Source organism: Bos javanicus, chromosome 22, assembly GCF_032452875.1.
Source record: "Bos javanicus breed banteng chromosome 22, ARS-OSU_banteng_1.0, whole genome shotgun sequence".
NCBI lineage: Eukaryota > Metazoa > Chordata > Mammalia > Artiodactyla > Bovidae > Bos > Bos javanicus.
The window spans coordinates 38753578-38774617 of NC_083889.1; the positions used below are offsets into that span (position 1 = coordinate 38753578).

The 21040-nt window shown below is 42.7% G+C and overlaps 1 protein-coding gene across 18 annotated transcripts in view; it reads left to right on the top strand.

Annotated features, from left to right (window-relative positions):
• Positions 1–21040, top strand: part of CADPS (calcium dependent secretion activator) — a 471340-nt gene that overhangs the window by 283110 nt on the left and 167190 nt on the right. For all 18 annotated transcript variants that reach the window (XM_061396481.1, XM_061396488.1, XM_061396484.1 and 15 more), the window contains exons 8-9: positions 7884–8023; positions 19136–19202. In XM_061396481.1, the coding sequence (XP_061252465.1) occupies positions 7884–8023; positions 19136–19202 (207 nt within the window). The remainder of the gene's footprint in view (positions 1–7883; positions 8024–19135; positions 19203–21040) is intronic.

The window sequence follows — 21040 nt, forward strand, 5'->3', positions numbered from 1 at the left end:
GGTGATTCGTCATTACAGAGAAATAGCTCACTTGTGGCTGGATGATTAGTATCCTGGGTCCCACCCGTTCAATACCAGCAGAGGCCAGCACCGACTGTTTTGTCCACCAAAAAATGCCCCCCACGTGTCTGAAACATCTCAAGGGGTGGTACCAATCCCTGTGAGTACCACTGAGATAATAATTCTTACTTGAATCATTTCTTTTATGAATAATTTCTTCTTTCATCTCCGCTATTGACTGACTGTGCACCAAACAGCTAGTATTTTCAGAACTCCAGTTGACTTTGTTCCTTGATGGCCTAAAGTGCTTCCGTGACTCCATAGTGAAATCAGAGCTGTAGCACAATGCAGAGATGCGTGTGATCTGGCCTCTGCCCACCTCCCCCTCCGCCTCATTTTCTGTCACCCCGCCCCTCATCCAGGTGCACTGGCATCACTGGCCAGATGTTAGTCCCTCACGCACACCAAGTTCCTTCTCATCTCAGGAGGTTTTCTCTCTGCCTGGGACCCTCATCCCACCACCCAGCCCTCCCAGAGGCTGCTTGCTTCTCTAATAAATGCCGCCGCCTCCTCGGAGAGCCCTTTGTGGGCTGCCCGTCCTCCTTCCTTTACCCCCTCAGTTCCTTCCCTGTTCACAGCCTGCAGAATTTATCACTGAGAGAATTTCCAGAAATTTTGGCTTCTGTCTCCCCCACTGGACTGTAAAAATTCCAAGGAGATAGAAAGCAATTTTGTCCTTTAAAAAACATTAGAGTGTAGTCAGTCTGCAACATTGTGTTTCAGGTGTACAGCATGGTGATTCAGTATTTTCATAGATTATACTCAAACTGACAATTATTATAAAATACTGGATATATTCCTTATGGTGTACAGTGTACCCTTGTGTATTATTTATTTTATATATAGTAGTTGTACCTCTCAATCCCCTACCCGCTTTTTGCCCCTGCCGCCATCCCTCTTCCCACTGCAAGAGAGAGACCATGAGCATGAAACTGGACAGTGTTTTGTTCACCACCCTATACCTATACCTAGAGCCCAGCACGTAGACTCTTAGTAACTTTCATTTGCATTGGTTGAATGCATAATCCCTTCTGACAGCTGTGTGACACAAACCAAGACATTTCACCTGTCTGAGCCTCTGACACATCATCTCTGTAGGATAGGGATGGAATACCTCAAGGCGTGCATACGGTACACGCGCCGAAGAGCACCAGGAAGAAGACTTTAACCAGACTTTCTTTTCTGTACCTTTGTTTTTTCATTTCCTTTAACTGGTTTTCATCTATAGAACTATACAGAATCATATTACTAGGACTTGGACCACAGATGGAAATAAGGCAAAAAGTAAACAAGACTGATAGCAAAAAGACCTCTCCCCCACATACACACCAAAGAAGGGGGATTAAAATAAGAAGAGGTTTACCTGTTTTCTTTGTGAAATGACAGATACTCATTTCCATCCCTAGGGAAAGAGACACACAGGGTAGGGGAAGGAGCCTGTCTTTTCTTTTTCTTCAGACCTTTCTTTCTCCATGAAGACTCGAATCAGGAATCATGAGTGTCTCAGAGACCTAGGATAATAGTGTTAGTAGACTCAAGTTCAGGAGGCATCAACCTGAGCCCATTCCATGGGCCTCGGGAGCCTCTTGAAATTGTTTACAGACATTGGGGCGGGGGACGTAGTCATGCTTGCTAATCCAAGTGTTTGCCAGCTTCCTAAAACAGTTTCCGCTCAGAAAAGTTAAAACCCACTGGTCTAGTCAAAGCCTTTTACTTTATAGATGAGAAAACCGCTTGCCATGGAAGGCAGGCTCCTCCGGTGCGTGCACGAGCACGCACACACGGCCACCCGCTCATTCGGGACCCGTACACTGTTGCGTGTTTCCTGCTGGCCAGGCCACAGCCCCTCACTGACGCTTCATCTGAACCCTAGGGAGAAGGTGCCAGGAATGATGTCACCTCATCTCTAGGGCTAACTTTACTACACCATTTTGTTCTTATGCAAAAATAAAACTCCTCTGCTGTTGGGGTGAAGACCGTGAGTTTGCCACAGCCCCTCACAGCCATTAATCTCTTAACAAATTATACTCTCCTCCAGTCTCATTACAGATTCTGCCAGATAGCAGTTTACTCTTCCTTCCTGCCAAAGAAACTTCCCCCCTTGCAATGGAGCTGGCCTGCCTGGCCCTAGTGCTGGTGGGGCGGGCGCCCTCTGCTGGCAGCACCTCCACAGGCAGCAGCTGGGTGACAGAAGTGGTCTTTTTAACAAGGGGCAGCAGAGGATGAGATGGTTAGATAGCATCACCCACTCAGTGGACATGAATTTGAGCAAACTCTGGGAGATAGTGGAGGACAGAGGAACCTGGTATGCTGCAGAGTGAAGCTGTGCAGTCCATGAGGTTGCAGAGTCAAACACAACTTAGCAACTGAACTACAATAACAAATAGCCAATTAATGGTGCTTCCCAGGTGACTCAGTGGTAAAGTATGCACCTACCAATGCAGGAGATACAGGTTCAGTCCTTGAGTCAGGAAGATCCTCTGGAGAAGGAAATAGCAACCACTCTAGTATTCTTGCCTGGGAAATCCCATGGACAGAGGAGCGTGGTGGGCTGCACATACAGTCCCTGGGGTCACAAAGAGTCAGTCACGACTTAGTGACTGAGCAGGCAGACAGAGCCAGTTAACAGCATTGTGGTGGGTTCAGGAGCACAGCAGAGACCCAGCCATACACGCACATGTAGCCCTTCTCCCCCAAACTCCCCTCCCCCTGGATGGTGGGACTGGATGGGAGGGGAGTTTGGGGAAGATTCCTTGGACCCCTTGAATAAGTGTTTCTATGTGTTGATTCTTCCCAAGTTTATCAGGACACAGCCACATTCCAAGATTCTAGTGCTATGTTCCTTCATGTAGTAGTATTTCGTTGGTTCTATTTGTGTTTTTATGTTTCATTTTTATTAGTCTTGCTAACTAAAAAGTAGCTCATTCATATACTAAAAAAAAAAAATAATCTAAATGGATATATAATGAAAATGGATGAACCCACCCACCTAACTTTAGTATCTTTTACCAGAGAAAAACCTTGTTTTTGATGTGTTGTGTGTTCTTCCCCAGATATTCTTAGGAAGTACAAACTTAGTCTGGACAAACATATTTGAATATATCTCTCTTTAAAAAAAGAGAGAAAAAGAACGTAGTTGGATATATATTGCTCCACACTATGCTTGAAACACCAGGATATTTGGAGATTAATCTGTATCACCACATACTGACTTCCCTCTTGTTTTCATAGCCACATACACTATGCACATGTATTTATTTAGATTGTCTCCACTCTCTGGCTATATAAACAATGCCTCTGTGAATTACCTTAAGTTTATTTCTTTCCATGTTTGTGTACATAAATAGGATAAATTTCAAAAAACTACCTTGCTGAATGAAAATTGAAATTTGAAAGATACTACCAGATTGTCCCCTAAAGAGTGTATGTGCTCAGTCGCTCAGTTGTGCCTGACTCTTTGTTGCCCCACTAACTATAGCCCACCAGACTTCTCTGTCCATGAAATTTTCCAAGCAGGAACACTGGAGTGGATTGTGACTTCCTACTCCAGGGGATTTTCCCAACCCAGGTATCCAGCCCATGTTCCTTGGTCTCCTGCATTGGCAGGCAGCTTCTTTACCATTAATACCAACTGGGAGGCCCCAAAGAGTATACCCCAATTTATAATTCTCAAAAGGCATGAGGGGATGTCTGTTTGCCCACACTCTTGCCAACCCTGCAGTTCTGTCAAACACATTCATCAAATAGGATTGCAGGCCTGCCATGTCTGGTCATTTGTGCCATGCACAGAGCAAACAGGAATGACAGGAAAAAGTCCATAACCTCAGAAAATGTAAGGGATGGAGACAAAAAAACAGAAATTACAGTGTTGTGTGGTGAGTGCTCTGCTAGAGAAAGATACCTAGGGAACAGATAGCAAGGGGATATATTCTAGTCTGAGGAGCAGAAACACTGACCCAGGAGAATGCAGAGATCAGGAGAGATTTACAGGCTTGACCCAGGAGAATGCAGAGATCAGGAGAGATTTACAGGCTAAGTGTTGGAGGGGATCAGCCAGGTAAAGGCTCAGGGTAAAGCCATCCACCAGAAGGATCTGTCTGGATACCCAGGTAATGTAGGGAAGCTGGGGCCGGCTGGCATGCAGCTTACTGCTCAGGATGGCGTGTGTTCCCACATCAGCATGACCACATCAAAGCACAGCACACATGGAGCGCGGCTGAGATGACAAAGTGCTTGATTAGCAGCCTGGAATGTCTAGATGAGGTGTCTGGACTACTCAGGACTCTTGTGTGCTCATGTGCCCCCAGAAGGACCCTAATAATTCAGTGGGGCTGACACAAAGGGTTTGACAGCCTGTCAGGCACATGGCAGGGTGGGGGTGAAGATGGAGGAGGACTGCAGTGACCTCATCTCGCCATCCACCCTAGAGACGAGGTCTCCCCAGGGAGTGATCAAACGGGAAGAAGCCTTTGTAGAGCGGACAGTGATGATCTGTGGCCATTCGTGTCAGCGAATGGACAGCATATTGCCAGTGGGAAATGTGCCCAGGATCCATATGGTGGATGGCCTGTTAATGAGCTCTGGGTACACAGTGCCCGTTTAGATTTTGCCAAATGAGCAGAAGCCGAAGGAGGCCCTGGGCCTTACCTGCTGCTGTTCTGGCCCTGGTGGTGTTTCCCTTATCAGCTCCTCCCCTTCCTGTTTCCCAACTCATCACCTCTTGGGCCAAATGAGCACAGCTGATAAGGTCAGCTTCACCAAGATCAGCAGGGCCCGCTCTCTACCTCCACAGTCTGGGGAATCAGGATGTGGAACCTGATGGAGGTGGCCTAGAGGGACAGGCGTTATCTTGAGAGATAATGAGAGATCTCTACAACCCAGTGGCACTGTGACTGACTTGTTTCCTTCCAGTGGCCCAAGGCATGCCACAGTTCCCTAGTGCCAGGTAAGAGAGCTGATAACATTTTGTGATAGAAATTTCAGCTAAATCAGCCCTCACAAAATGAGCAAATGACCAAAAAGATTACTACAGAAGAGCTATGATTTACAGATGATACTGGTATTACAAGTCTGGCAAAAAAATGTGAAAACGGTGGAGGTGACATGAGTCCTGCTAATGAAGAGTTCTGCCATCCATGTCATGAGATAAAAACAATGCCAGTGCGGATGTCCATCAAAACAGTATCAAATTTTCCAGTAAGTCCTCTTGAACCACGGATTGACATCTGGTATCACTAACAGTGAGCCTTGCATTACCTTTACACAGATAGCTAATGATAGTACAGAGCCACCAGCATTAGCAAGATGTTTAAAACTAGAGTTTGAGAGTACTTCCCTGGTGGTCTGTGCTTCCATTGCAGGGGCACAGGTTCAATACCCAGTCAGGGAACTGAGATCCTGCAAGGATGGCAATGTCAAAAAAATTAATAAAATAAAAAATCAAAACAGAAGTTGTTTTTTTTTTAATCTTTAACCCTTCTTTTAAAAACTTCTGTTTGTGCATGTTTTAAAATATATGTAATGCAGTATTAATATAAAGTAAAGATACAGCATGTAAAACATACATGGATATATATTTTATATACATTTATATTAGTTTTTATATTACTAGTAATCTATTTACAGGATTTTGGCTACTTGCTTAAAAAATTTTTACTGAAGTCTGTAATGATCCAAAAATGTTGGCAGCCTCAGTTTTGAAAAATCAAGCCTTCTTGTATTTTAATCAGGTCATTAGACCTTCAGTTCATTTCAGTTCAGTTCAGTCACTCAGTCGTGTCCAACTCTTTGCAACCCCATGAATCACAGCATGTGAGGCCTCCCTGTCCATCACCAACTCCCGGAGTTCACCCAAACTCATGTACATCGAGTCGGTGATGCCATCCAGCCATCTCATCCTCTATCATCCCCTTCTCCTGCCCTCAATCCCTCCCAGCATCAGGGTCTTTTCCAGTGAGTCAACTCTTCACATGAGGTGGCCAAAGTATTGGAATTTCAGCCTCAGCATCCGTCCTTCCAATGAACATCTAGGACTGGTCTTCTTTAGGATGGACTGGTTGGATCTTCTTGCAGTCCAAGGGACTCTCAAGAGTCTTCTCCAGCACCACAGTTCAAAAGCATCAATTCTTCAGCACTCAACTCTCTTCACAGTCCAACTCTCACATCCATACATGACCACTGGAAAAACCATAGCCTTGACTAGACGGACCTTTGTTGGCAAAGTAGTAACTCTGCTTTTTAATAGGCTATCTAGCTTGGTCATAACTTTCCTTCCAAGGAGTAAGTGTCTTTTAATTTCATGGCTGCAATCACCATCTGCAGTGATTTTGGAGCCCCAAAAAATAAAGTCTGACACTGTTTCCACTGTTTCCCCATCTATTTCCCTTGAAGTGATGGGGCCAGATGCCATGATCTTAGTTTTCTGAATGGTGAGCTTTAAGCCAATTTTTTTACTCTCCTCTTTCACTTTCATCAAGAGGCTTTTTAGTTCCTCTTGACTTTCTGCCATTAGACCTTAAAAGGACTCAAATGTTGGAGTTATCAAGAAGGTACACATTCTGTTTCATCAGAAAGACAGAACTGAGTGGATTAAAAAAAGGGTCAGGCCTAGAATCAGAAGGGGTCAAAAATCAGCAGGCAAGACACATCAAAGTGGGCTGATTTTATTTTCCTGCTGCTATCTCCTATTCCGCTCCGAACTCTTGCTCCTCAGTCCCACAGGAAGCTGTGTGCTCCAACCCTCCAAGTGCAGGCCAAGCCTGCATGACTGCACAGAGGCCGACACAGCCTCTGGAAGGCCGGAGTGTCCAGCCCTGAGACTCTGACTGCCTCCTCCCTCGTCCTCCTGCACACTGCAAGGGGCTGCCTTTACTGCGCCTGGAGAAAAGAGAGGCTTTGAAAACAGTCCGAACAGCATGCACCAAACTGGGGCACTCTTCCATCCCAGAAGCAGAGGCCCAGCTTTTGTCATGCCTATATTTGGTTCACATTCCCTTCGTTTAGGGGGTTTTCCAAATACTTCACTCCTCTTGAATGTGTATTCCCTAGACCCCAGGTAGCTCCTGAGTGAGAACTCTTTTGTTGTATCATGCAAAAGTGGATTTACAGGAGAAGTGGGTCCCCTTCTGGCTTCACTTACGGCATCTGTGACAATGAGAGCTGGGACGGAAGACCCAAGTCACTTTCTCATCTCTGAAGCACCCTGGTGACGGGCCTTTCCTCAGAGCCTGTCCTTCTTCAAGCTGTGTGTGCTTCCCTCTAGGCCAGGACAGAGTTGGGTGCTGTGTGATGTCACATCCAGGTTGAAATGTGGGACTCTAAGCCTGTCCCATCAAATCATGTCCCTTCCGTCTTTCCCTGCAACCCTAAAGGGATTTCTCCTCTCGAAATAGCAGAAGAAATCCTGAAGAATGGGGAAAGGAATAGACGTTCTCTCTGCTATAGAAGGGTGTTTCTTTCTTTTATGCAGCCATCTTTGAGGAGAGTAATGTGTGGAGTACATTCTTAGTTCTCTGTTGCTTTACTCAAAAGCATGATCACAGAAATTGTGATCCCTGCCCTTTCAGAATTAGCCAGGGAGAGAGAGAAGAAAGCCGAGAATGCCACTTCTGTTCTCAGGCCAGGCTGCATGGCACCAGTCAGCCGTGGTTGGTAGGTGGATCCTTGGATTTGAGTCTGATGTTTAAGCCTTAACTGCCTTCCTGCTGGCCATAGGGCATGGGTAAAGACCCTCACTTCTCAGCAGTAAAGTTTCTCATCTGTGAAAACATATCCATATTGTGTTCCTATTTTCTGGCTAAGGTGGTTGTCTTTTTTCCCTGCAGGTTATTCTCCATCCCACACCCAACAGCCCCAAACAGTCAGAGTGGCACAAAATGACAGTCTCCAAAAACTGCCCCGATCAAGACCTCAAAATCAAACTCGCTGTCCGAATGGACAAACCTCAGAATATGAAGCATTCTGGGTAAGTGCTCCTTCTCTGAGGGGTAATCTCTTCATTCATTTCTTTATTAAAAAAAAAAAAAGTTGATCTTTGGAGAACGACATGGAAGAAAATATAAAGAAATATATGAGAGATTATTAAAATTCATGACTGTGATATTTACTATAGACTTCCTTAATCTTTATGATTATTGTATTTGCATTTTTGCTACACTCTCAGGATAGTTGTTTCTTTCTCCTTTTCTAAAAAAATTTCCAGTGCAATTCAAAACCTTCCCAGGCCCAGGCTGGGTGATTCTGGTTTATGAGGTTTTACTGGCTTCACAGACCTTCTTAAAGGCATGTAGATCTTTCTGACTCTCCGACACACGCACTTACACTTTCATTAACAGCCACATCCGGGATGTGTGGGCAGTTGCCTTAGGCAACCTTCAAACAATCAATTCACATTGAATCAGTTTTAGTGTGTAGCATAGCATTTAAATTAACCACAAAGTGGAAAATTTGTCTTAAGTTTCTTAAGATTTGAGAGGAATGACCAATAAAGTAATTTCAAGTAGGATTAAAAAAATAGATAAAATGTAGTTCTATTTTATAGATCAAACCAGTGGTTTGTACAGAAAATGTTTATTGACACGTGGGTTTATATTGAGCACTATCACCCAAAGCTAAATTGCTTGGACCCCACAAGCTCAGAAAATGTGATCACTTAGAAAGGAGTTGGGCCATTTAACTCTGATGAGGGCAATGCTTAACCAATGAAAGGGAGTGGGTTGTTTTCCAAGGATTCTGCACGTACCACAGCCAACCAGCTGTCATTCTGCTTCAAGTGGTAAAACTGACACGAAAATTGACGCTTGGTTATGTGCTAAATATTTGGGGAATTCATAAACCATATACCAGGGACTGGCCACTGGTTAAGATAGATTTAAACAGAAGCCCATGAGAGATCCAGAGGGATGAGAGGTCCAGCAGTGTGGTCAGGATAGGCGGTTCACATCCCAGCAACTGAGCAGACCACGGCAGCCTGTGATCCACGTGAAGAGCAGCACTCTGGTCTTGGTGCTTCCAGACTCTAGGGAACAGAGAAGGCTCAGGATTTGAGGGAAAGATAGATACTTACCAGCCAGGGCATTGGAGGGAGTCAGATCAAGCAAAGGGCTCCCACAAACTAAGGACCAGGTACTGAACCTGGGCTCTGGCTTAGATTTGAGGAATTTCCATGGCATTATCTGGTGGCCAGACTATTCCTAGAGTGTGAGGTGGGATTTTGGCAAAGCTCTTCTGCCTGTGGCCGTGTAAAGGCTGTAGGGGAGTGAGCCAGGGCTCTGTATATGCTCTGTCCTTTTTCAGCCGTCCATCATGAAGGGCATCCAGTTTTGCTTCAGTTACATTAGCAACGCATGAAAATGTTTGTGATATGTTTCTGAGGTCAGCTTTTCCTCCTTCTCATATTCCTGGCACTTATTCCCAAAATGTTAAATGGGATTTCTCCCTAAAATCTCTTCTTGTTCAATATAAACATCCTACTTTTAAGACAAAGGATTTGAGAATTCTGTTGGGTTCCTATGGCACCCAGAAACAGATTATGGGTCTGAAGCAGACATTGTCTCATAAATACTTGGTAAGTATTTGCTAAAGGAACAAGAACATGAGTGAGCAGTATGGAGGTGATAAGGGCAAAGTGAAGAGGATAAAGTAGACAAAAAAGAGAATATGAATGAATATATCTGTCCTTAAACATGCTTCAAAAAAAAAACTTCCTTAAAAAGATCAGTAGCTCACCCCACTTTCTAGGCCCCTTTGAAGCTCTGAACTAGGAATTTTATAAACACTTTGTTCTTTCATCCCCACTGCAAACACTTGACACACATATCCCTTTCCTCATCAGACAAATTCCTGTTTCTTACACTCTCTTCGTTTCTCTAACCAATCTGGGTTAAGTAATTTTTCTCTTGATGCATTTATAGAATTATTAACATGTTTCAGGCCATCTTGAGCTTATGGATGACAGGAGAAGTCTGTAACTCACTTCTGACGGGCTCCACAGCTATTTCAGTTTACTAAGCTGCCATTTAAAAACTACCTCTGCCAGGAAATGCACCAGAAGGGCATAAAGCTGCTCTGAAAAGTGAATGGTGGTGGCCTTAAAACATGGTCTGACCCACTGCGCCTTAAAATCAGAATGACCTTAGCTACTCAAGGGATGATGTGAGGAAAATAAAAATGTTCTCAACTATATATTTTTTTGCATTTGAACTTAAAATAGCTTTATGAAGCCCTATTATATGGGGAAGGAGGATAGAAATATCAGAATAGTGTCACAGCTTAGAGAATGAGAGAAAGGAATTTTTAAGAATTACAGCTGAGATTATATTGGGTTGGTGAAAAAGTTTGTTTGATTAGTGAATACATTGTTCAATGAAGTTCTTGGTGAAAATGAAAAATAGGTTTTTAAATTATACTTAAAACTGAACGGACTTTTTGGCCAACCCAATAAATTGTATCTACTTCAATGTTTGTTAAAATTCTAAAGGAAACATTAGAATTACTATGATTGACTCTTTTTTGTGTGTGGACTATGGTTCCTGGAATGAGCCACTGGGCCATTTGAATAGCTTTCTTTATTAAATGGGAAATTGTCAGCGAGAAAATCAACACTGGTCTTTGGCTTTAAGGTATGAGTATTGGGGATGTTTAAGAATGAGCATCTCTTCAATGACTTTCTAATTTTTCATCTTTTGTATCCATTTGATGCTTTCAGGTTCTGGAATTGCATGCATTTGCATTATCTCTTTTTACACCTGAAATAGCCTCCCAAGAATTAGGTATCATTATCCCTCCACCTTAATAAATAGTCTTTCCCTTCACTCAGCTGCTCAGACCAAGACCCTTGGAGTCATCTGTGACAGGTTTCTGTCTCCCACCCTTCATCTCACCCGTCATTAAGCCCTCTTCATTCCCCCCTAAGGTAAATGTAGAGTTAGCCTCTCATCACCACCACTGCACCCCTCACTTGCTGCACTTGCCCCGTAAGCAGTTCCCTGGCTGCTGCCCTTGCTTCCTGTCAGCTGTTTCCCAATCTGAAGCCAGTGTAATGTTTTTGGAAAAATGCAAGTCAGATCCTACCACTTGAATGCTGGAAAATCTCCAGTGATTCCCCAAGCTCATTTAGAATAAAGGTCAATGTTGTTCCCATGGCTCCAAGGCCCTACCTGATAAGGACTCCACTGCCTGTATCATGGCTCCAGCCTCACAGGCCCCCTTGCTCTTCACCAAGGACTTCACGTGTACCCCCATCTCAGAGCCCTTGTTGCCACTGTTTCCTCTGCCTTGGAAGTCCCTTCTCCCCCACCCAGATATCCACATGGCTCACCTTGATTGCTGCACCTCTCTGCACCTTATCAGATGCCTTTCCTGGCCCTTCTGTCCTCTCTCTACCTTTTTCTCTCTCTCACCATTCTTTGTTTCACCAGAGCACTTACAGTCATCTCACATACCAGCTATTTCTTCATTTACTATTTTGTTATCTGTCTTCCCTACTGTACTTTGAGTTCCTTATCAACGGAGGCATTTGTTGTCTTTGTTCAAAGAAGCTAGTACAGTGCCTGACTGTACTAAAAGTTCAGTAAATTTGTTGCTGTATAAATGAATATGGACGAATGAATGTCCACTTTACAAATGAAAACTGAGGTTTATAGTGGTGAGCTCACTTGCCCAGGGCAGAGTAAGCATCAGAGCCAGGTCTAGAATTGTGTTATTTCTTTCCATTTGAAATGAAAGAAATCAACTTGATGGAAGACCTGAAACATAAATAAAATACAAAGCTTCCCATGGCTCCACTGGGAATTCATTCAGTGAACCATAGTCCACTCAAGCAGAAGTAATTTATAGCAATGCTTCTGGGTTTTTTGGGCTGATTTTTTTAATTTAATAAAAACTGTAAAACTTAAATCCAAAAAGTTCAACAAACACATGTTTAAGAAACATGGAAAAAAAACCTGTAGAAAAACACAGTGTAAGTATAATGTTAATAACCAGTGATAAAGAGCAAATCATAAAAGCAGCCAGAGGACAACAAAATGTTGCACACACAAGAACAAAACTGTAGAGGGGAGGAGAGGGTGAGATGTACGGAGAGAGTAATGTGGAAACTTACATTACCCTGTGTAAAATAGATAGCCAATGGGAATTTGCTGTATGTCTCAGGAAACCCAAACAGGGGCTCTGAGGGAGGGAGATGGGAGGAAGGAGGGGATATATGTATACCTACCACTGATTCATGTTGATATTTGACAGAAAACAACAAAATTACGTAAAGCAATTATCCTTCAATTAAAAAATAAATAAATTTTAAAAAGAACAAAACAGTGCTTGTTAGAAACGTTATAAGTGAGGGCCTTCCCTGGTGGCCCAGTGGCTAAGACTCCATGCTCCCCTTGCAAGGGGCCCAGGTTTGATTCCTGGCCGGGGAACTAGATCCCACATGCTGCAACTCAGACCTAGTGCAGCCAAAATAAATAAATAAATGTAGTTTTCAAAATGCTTAAAAAAAGAAGCATTACAAGTGGGAAGGCAGAGGAGCAACACCTTTAATGTTCTCAGATCTATATACCCAACAAAAACATCTTTCAAAATGACTGACAGAATTGTCAGCCATGTTTCTTAAAATCCACTCTCCTCTTCCATCTTTTCAGCTGTGCCATTGCTCTAGACTTCTTGTGCTTCAAAACGATCACATTCTTCTTCCTGTCCCATCAGTCTTCAAGGCACCACTCATTTTGACCTTGTCTCTCAGTCAGTACTACCTAAAATGACCTACTTGAGTATATTTGGGATTCCACTTTATTTCCCATGGGCTTATTTTCTATAATTAGATCAATTAAATCAAGTTAGCTGATAATGTTGTTTAAATCATCTAAATTCTTACTAATTTTCTGTAAATCATTGAAGTCTGACTATAATTGTGGCTTTCTTTCTTTCTACCTGAGAGTGCTGTCCATTTTTACAGCATGTGTTTTGAAGCCGTCCATCTTTGCGTCATACATTTTGAAGCTCTGTTATTAGAAGCATCGACATTTAAAATGACCATATCTCCTTGATAAATTGACCCTTTTATCACTATAAATTGATCTTTATCCCTGGTAATATTTGGCCCTGAAATTTATTTGGCATGACAGTAATAAATATAAACACTCCAGATTTTTTAAAAACTAATGTTGGCATTGTAAATCCTTTTGCATCCTTTTATTTTCTTGCCTATTTGTGTCTTTAGATTTAAAGTGTATTTCTTGCAGGGATCATAGAGTTAGGTCTGCCTTTTTAAATCCAACCTGAAGATCTCTGCCATTGGGCATTAGATATCCTTTTAATTGGGATATTCGGCCTGTTTCTGTTTAATGTGGTTATTGCTAAGGTTAAGTTTAAATTAAATTGGTATCTGTCATCTTGATGTTTGTTTTCTGTATATCCCAACTGATATTTATTCCCTTTTTTTCCTACCTTCTTTTGAACTAGTTGAATACTTTGATTCCATTTTATCTTCTTCATTGTATTGCTTTATATAAATGCCAATTTATATAAATCCCAAGTGACTAGAATGTACTCCTCTCTGAACCTCATTTTGCTCAGCATAAGATGGAGGTAATGATAATATTTGTCCTAGAGGATTAAATGAGTTGATAAATGTAAAGCATGTAGGGCAGGATCTGAAACATGGGAAGAGCTACGGCCACAGCTACAGAAGAGTTGGTAGTGGTGGCTGTTGTCATCGTCCATGTCATTTGCTTTCATCTATACTTTGCACCTTTTCTCAGTGCATGCCTCTTCCTGCTGAGATGCTGCAGGAAGATGGAAGCACCTGGAGCCTTAGCACTTGGTAATCTCTTTCATTCCTCAATGAATGAAGGGAAGCATCCTAGTAGTAATAATGGCTTTTGTCCTCTTGTGATTGGTCTTCTTAGGAAAAAGTCTCATGAAAAATTTCCAGCAACAACAACAAAAAGGGATCTCCGCCTTATTATATTGTGATGGTCCAGGCACCATGGTGACACAGGAGTAGAGGGACACAGAGGAGAGCTGTTACAGCCTCCTACATGCTGAGGACTGAGGCTCACTCTCCACTTCAACCCAGGTGGCACTTCATTCATTTCTAGGCTCCTCCGTGACTTCTGGTTCCACGGTCCCCCTACAATGAAACCTCCGCCTCCGTGGTTCCAGGTCTCTCTTAGCCACCTCTACCCCTTTGTAAGGGGAAAGTGATTCTGGCAGATGTTGTGGAGGGCCATGTACTCTTCTCCCTGCACTAGAGGCTCATCCCTAGGCACCCGAGGAGACACCCGAAGATACACATCAACATTTCCCCACGAATAGCCATTGAACACTGTCCGTGTGCTCACCTAGTACTAAACACAGACAATACTTAATAAACAGAGCTGGTACATTCACAGACTCTGCTTGGAAGACGCCCCGTGGTTTTGTTTGTACACAAATGACAACTATGCAAGCCTCACCCTGGGTGCTCCTCTGCTAGGTGGTCCCGGAGCAGAGGGATGCTGGCACCGGGGACTCCTCCATGCGTACCCTGGGTGCTCCTCTTCTAGGTGGTCCCAGAGCAGAGGGATACTGGCACCAGGGACTCCTCCATGCGTACCCTGGGTGCTCCTCTGCTAGGTGGTCCCGGAGCAGAGGGATGCTGGCACCAGGGACTCCTCCATGCGTACCCTGGGTGCTCCTCTGCTAGGTGGTCCCGGAGCAGAGGGATGCTGGCACCAGGGACTCCTCCATGCGTTTGCTCACGATTTCCTGGACCCAAAGTTGAACTGAACCGAAGTGGATCTTTCTCCTCCCTTTGTAGTCCTTTGTAGTTCACTCCGGACTCTCATAGAGCTAAAATGCCACCAGTGAATGGCAGGCATGTCAGTGTCTCACAGGCATGGATTTTAAGAAAATGTTACAAGCAAGGGTATGTTAGAAGCATGATGCAGAGTTTTGCCTGGAGCCTCAAACCCAAATATGTGAACCTTGCTTTATTTCCCAGTAGTTGTGTGCCAGAAGCTGAACACAATTGAAATAGAGAATCCAATGATGAGTCCTTTACAGAGTTGGTAATTGCCTATATTGGGTTGACCAAAAAGTTTGTTTGGGATTATCTGTGACATGATATGAAAAACCCAAACTTGCTGGCCAACTCAACAATTCTTTCTACTAGGACTATTTTTTACTACTAATAATAACAACAAACATCCGTAATGCCTAACCTTACTGAGCACTTACTATGTGCCAGTTACTATGTAAGTCGTCATCATCACTCCTCACAACAACCAAATGAGGTAGGTAGATGCTGTGCCAGCCCCATTTGACAGCTGAGTAAACTGAGGCATGGGGTAGCTAAGCCAAAAGATAGCTAATGGCAGGCTAATTCCCACCTCAGTACTTCCACCTTGAGTTTAAGATGTAACCCTCAGCTTAGCTTAGGCTCACAGTGCTATAATATTGATATGTCTGTTCCCAAATCCAGATTTCTACATATCTGGATGGCTTGAAGAGACAGCTGAAGGCCACTGCCCACACAGGTCTGTCTGTGGAATGAGGAGCTGGAGTGCAAGGTGGGGAGCGGGGGGAAACCACCTGTATATCTACAGTGAAAGAATTCCATCTGCTCCAGGTGCATTCCATTCTGCTTAAGGAGCATGTTCCAACCTAAGAAAACACAGAGCTGGAGCTGGCTAGACAGAAACAGTACCTTGTAGCCCTCAATTTTTCTCAGTTTTGACATCTTCTGTTATGTGCCAGATTAGCAATAAATTCTGAGGAAAACCTCAGATGGAAAACCCTTCTTTCAGGCAAACCAAATGATACTTTCTAAAGGAGGATTAATTTTTCTCTGATCTCACTCAGCTTTCCTGTTCAGTAGCTTTTAACCACAAGTCTTCTCTGATTGGAATAGCCGTTCATGTTCTTAGTTCAATAAAAAAGCCAAAGTTTGTGATTCACAAGAGGAAGAATAGCATGCTGAAAGGGCAGTCCAGAGCACTGTTCCAGGTGTAAATTCTGGTGATATCACTCACCAGCTGGAAGCCCTAGGGAAGTTACTTGAGCTTTCTGAACTCCATTTCCCTTAGCTGTGACATAGGAGTGTCACATAGTCACATAGTGACACAGTGAGTAGTAAGTTCTTACTTTGTGCCAGATACTGTTCTAAGCACTTTCTACTTCATTAGCTACTTGAATCCTTACAACAGTGCTTGAAGTAGGTACTATTATTATTATCCCCATTGTACAGAGGAGAAAACTGAGGCAGAGATGTTTAGTAACTTGCCGAAGGTCACTCCGGAGCCTAGGCAATATGGCTCCAGATTCAAGCTCTTAACTCCTCCAAGTGGGTATAATCAATTCATGTAAAGTACTGAGCACAGCACAGAAGATTAGTAAGACTTCACTAAGCAGTAGCTAGTATTTCTGTTATGAAGGAGAAAAACTAATGATTCCATATGAATTCCATTCTGCAACTTCAGGTGAACTCGTTTTCCTACTTGCGTTCTCCTCAGTTAAAACTGCACTTTATGGGGCTTCCTGGCAGTCCAGTAGTTAAGACTTTGCCTTCCGATGCAGGGGGTGTGGTTTGATTTCTGGTCAGGAACTAAGATCCCACATGCCTTGTGGCCAAAAAAGCCAAAACATAAAACAGAAGCAGTATTGTAACAGATTCAATAAAGACTTTAAAAATGGTCCACACCAAAAAAAAAAAAAAAATCTTAAAAGAACTATAACTCTTTAGATATAGTAGCTGTGTTTGTTTTTTGTGAATCTCTTTATACAGATTTAGGTCAAGAAGAAAGAAAAACTGGGTAGTAGCTGCTAGAAAAGTATGAGATTGTTACAGTCTTACCAGTCATTACTAAAAATACAAAAACCTTTGCCCATTGTCTTTATTTGATCTTTCATCTATTTCCCTGTGTACATATGTGCAAGGACAGAACTTACCACATATGTAGCTGTTAATAACTGTTAGTAATGATATGCTTATGTATGTTTTATAATTAGACTGACATTCATTGTGCATCTACTTCTTGCCATACTTTGTACTTACACTTCACAAGCATCATCTCATTTAATCCCCACAACAACCCTGTAAGAGAGACCTGTTTCTGGCCATGCTTTTCCAGAGTACCAAGTGGTAAGTATCTTGTCCAACACCTTGGATTAAGCAGAAAAACTAGAACTGGAAGAGTATACTCTTAATCAGTAGAAACTAATAAGCCACTCTCTCCTTAGACCTGGCTGAGGCTTCCTTTTAAGGTCCATTTCTTCCGTGGATACATTAATATATTTCAAGAAGGTTAAGAGCACTGTCCAAGGCAGCTAGGTGATCCACATAGCCAGAGCTGACCGTGTTGGCCTCAGAGCTGATAAACTTACCAGCCAGCCAGCCTTTTCCACAGCCTCAGCCACCATCCTCTGGTCTGCACCCCTGTAAACCTCTCCTCAGTGATTTCCCTGCCTTCCCTCTTGCCCTTTCAATCCACAGTGCCTTAAGCACCCAGCAGCTGCTGGGATCATCTTAATTACAAACGTAAGCGTCTCACTACCCCCTGCTTGAAACGCTCTCATAGTTGCCCATTCTTATTTAGATGGAGTGTATTCCTGATCTAGTTGACCCATTACCACTGATGCTACACAACACTGTTTATGATACACAGATAAGCATATAGTTAAAGAGTTACATATTTTAATGTGTATTATGCAGTATAACATAAAATTCGTATATCAGTATAAACATGATATGACAATTCCTTTCAAAATAAACTTATTCATGTTAAATAAGTCAAGTTGAAGAAAAAAAAAAGGCAAGTAAATTATATGATAGATGGACTGATTTGGAATAAATCATGGAAGTGCAGTGTGAGTGGCCGAAGTTGGGGACCCCCCTCATGTCTACAGGGGAGACTCAGTGAAAGTGTTTCCCCAGGGAAATCCATGCTAGAATGTGCAGATGGTAGGATCCGTCCTGAGGCCAGAAGGAGGATGCAAATCATTCTGGTCTGTGGTTAACCATGGCCCTCAAATGTGGGCTGGGACTGAAAGAGGGGAGGTGTGGGCAGAGTGAGGAACTTTGCAGGAGGTAAAAATCAGCTATACTTGCGACTGAGGAAGGTGCATGGATGACTCTGGTCTGTGGCTGAAGGTCTGAGTGCTTTGGCCACCAGCCACTCCCAGAAGCCCCTGACATTTGTCAAACAGTCTACGTTTTCATTAGGTGCATTCTTCATTACGTTCCAAAGCGGAAATTCTGTCTGATCGCACGTGAAGTGGGAACTTGGAAGTAGGCCAGTTGGTTTTTGATAGCAGGTAAAGCCAGTTTGGGAACTCGAGGATTTGAATGCATTTGAGTATGACCAGGTCTCTCTTCACCTGATCCAATAGAGCCTGAAAAGCACCAGCCTCACTTCCTTAATCAGTGCCAATTCAACATGTATCAGTCCACAGGGCTGGGGGTGGGGGATAATTCATGAATCAGTAACAGTCAGTTACACTGATAATAGAATCTTTGAAGTGTGCCTTTGTAATTCTTAAACTTCCTTAATTTTTTTTTTTCCTGTATGAAGAATGATTTCCATCAACAGATGCGCATTTGGGGGAGGAGGGAGAGGTTTAGGGAGGACTTGCTACGTCAGCTTGAAACTTCCTTTCTGTATCGTACCTTCATTTGCCAGAATCACAGCAAAAGCAAACAAGGGAAGTTTTTCCCGAGTAAGACTTGAGAAGAGGTGCAAGAGTTGGAGTTGTAATATTTAGCACTGTTCTTTTCTCTCTTATGCAGCAGTAGGAGTTTCCCTACCTACAAGACTTTTAGCACATAAACAAATTAAGGTGCAGTGTAACATTTTCCAAGGTGCTTTCTGGAATCCGCCAAGGAATTTAAGTCAAGTCTGATTGATGGGCCACAGTGCTTTCTATAAGTGGAAGTAAATCCTGCCTCCTGTTCCTTATCCTCAACCACACCCCAGAATCTGCTTTCTGTTTCTGCGTCCTGTGGATTTGCTTGTCCATGAGCACCCAGCTCATGGTAAAGCAAATTAAACAGTGCGCTTGCTCAAGCTTAATGCACCTCTGGTCTTTTTCTTTTCTCTAGGTATTTATGGGCCATCGGTAAGAATGTCTGGAAGAGATGGAAGAAGAGATTCTTTGTCTTAGTGCAGGTAACTCTTCAACTCTAATATCAAACTTAAGAGCCATTATTTTTAAACACTTGATAGGATCCATTAATGTTTTGAGGGTTCCCTGGTGGCTCAGACAGTAAAGATTCCACCTGCAATGTTGGAGACCTGGGTTCAATCCCCAGGTTGGGAAAATCCCCTGGAGGAAGGCATTGCAACTCCACTCCACTCCAGTATTCTTGCCTGGAGAATCCCCATGGACAGAGAAGCCTGGCCCTGGCTATAGTTCATGGGGCTGCAAAGAGTCGGACATGACTGAGCGACTAAGCACTTTAATGTTTTTTATATAATTTACCTTAAGTGCACAAAGCTCAAGTGTTTAACTCAATGAGCTTCTATTTATTATATATCCATGCAGTCACCATTCAGAGGGATACAAAACATTTCCAGTACCTAGATGGCTCGTTTTCCTACTTTTACGTCGCTTTAAAATTCTAAACATTAATACATGCTAATTACTTTTTAATTCTAACAATACAGAAATATATATGAAAGGTGGTAACAGTAAACCCTCACCAGGGCCCAGGGAGAGAGCAAGCATGTGCCTGATTATGGCAACAGGGACATTAACACTGTTTTACAAGAATCTGCTGTTTCTAAAAGCATGAAGATAGTCATTATGAGAAAAGCCAGAATTTAGTTGGACTTTTTACATCTTTTTCTTTGTTTCATTTGTTTGATTGTGAGTTATCTGTGGAAAAACATTCCAGTCTCACTGATTTCTGAGGCTTCCAGATCCCCAGTAATTAAGATTACCTTTCTAAACATATCTTTCCACGTAGATTAAAAAAAAAAAAAAATAACCGAACTCTTCATGTTGTTTATTAACATGTTTTTTTTTGTTTTGTTTTTGAACACAAATCATTGTAGACACTGTTTCACGAATGTATGTATCACTCAGATTCTAATACCTGTGGAGTTTTCATTTTTGATGTCCTTTGGGCCTCTCCAGTTGGGACTGTTACTAACTGTGCAGCCAGGAACATCTCTGTATATATAGATGCAGGTGTAGGTACAGATATTGATACTAATAATACACTAGAAATATATAAATGATATCATTGCTCTCTTCTGTGCTTCCTTAAGAAAAACATAATTCCAGAATAGTAATATGTACCCTTGAAAAATCTCTCTCTCTCTCTTTTTTTTTTTTTTGGTTTGTTTGCTTTTTGCATCCGGATTTTTCAGTTTATAAAGGAATTTGCCATTACCGCTTTTTAATTTGTAAGTTTCACCAGAGCATGTAAACTATAATTCATTTTGCCAAAATTAATTTATGCTGTACTTTGAAACATGTCATAAAGTGAGTCAACTTGTAATTTAAATTTAAGTGACTAAAGGTGGTTTTGGGTTACTCTGTTGGCTATGGGGCCTCCCTGGTAGCTCAGCTGGTAAAGAATCGCCTGCAGTGCAGGAGACCCTGGTTCAATTCCTGGGTTGGAAAAGATCCCCTGGAGAAGGGAACGGCTACCCACTCTAGAATTCTGGCCTGGAGAATTCCATGGACAGAGAATCCTGGCGGACTACGGTCCTTGAGGTTGCAAAGAGCCTTGACTAGTATTTTGGGCTCTACCAATTCCGAAACCTCACAGTAAAGCAGCTGCGCCTTAGTCTAAATGGCCCTGAAAGTTCTACCAATCCTGAGCTTCTAAGGCTAGACCTTCTGTGGATCTACTCAAGCCTCTGCTGAGCCTCTAAGGCAGACTTCATCTCTCTAGCTGTAAGCAAGACGTGATCTTTGCTTTCATGATTGCTCTAGGGTACAACAAAACCTCAAAATAAATTAACCAAAGGAAAACTTTGGAATTTTTCCCACCCTT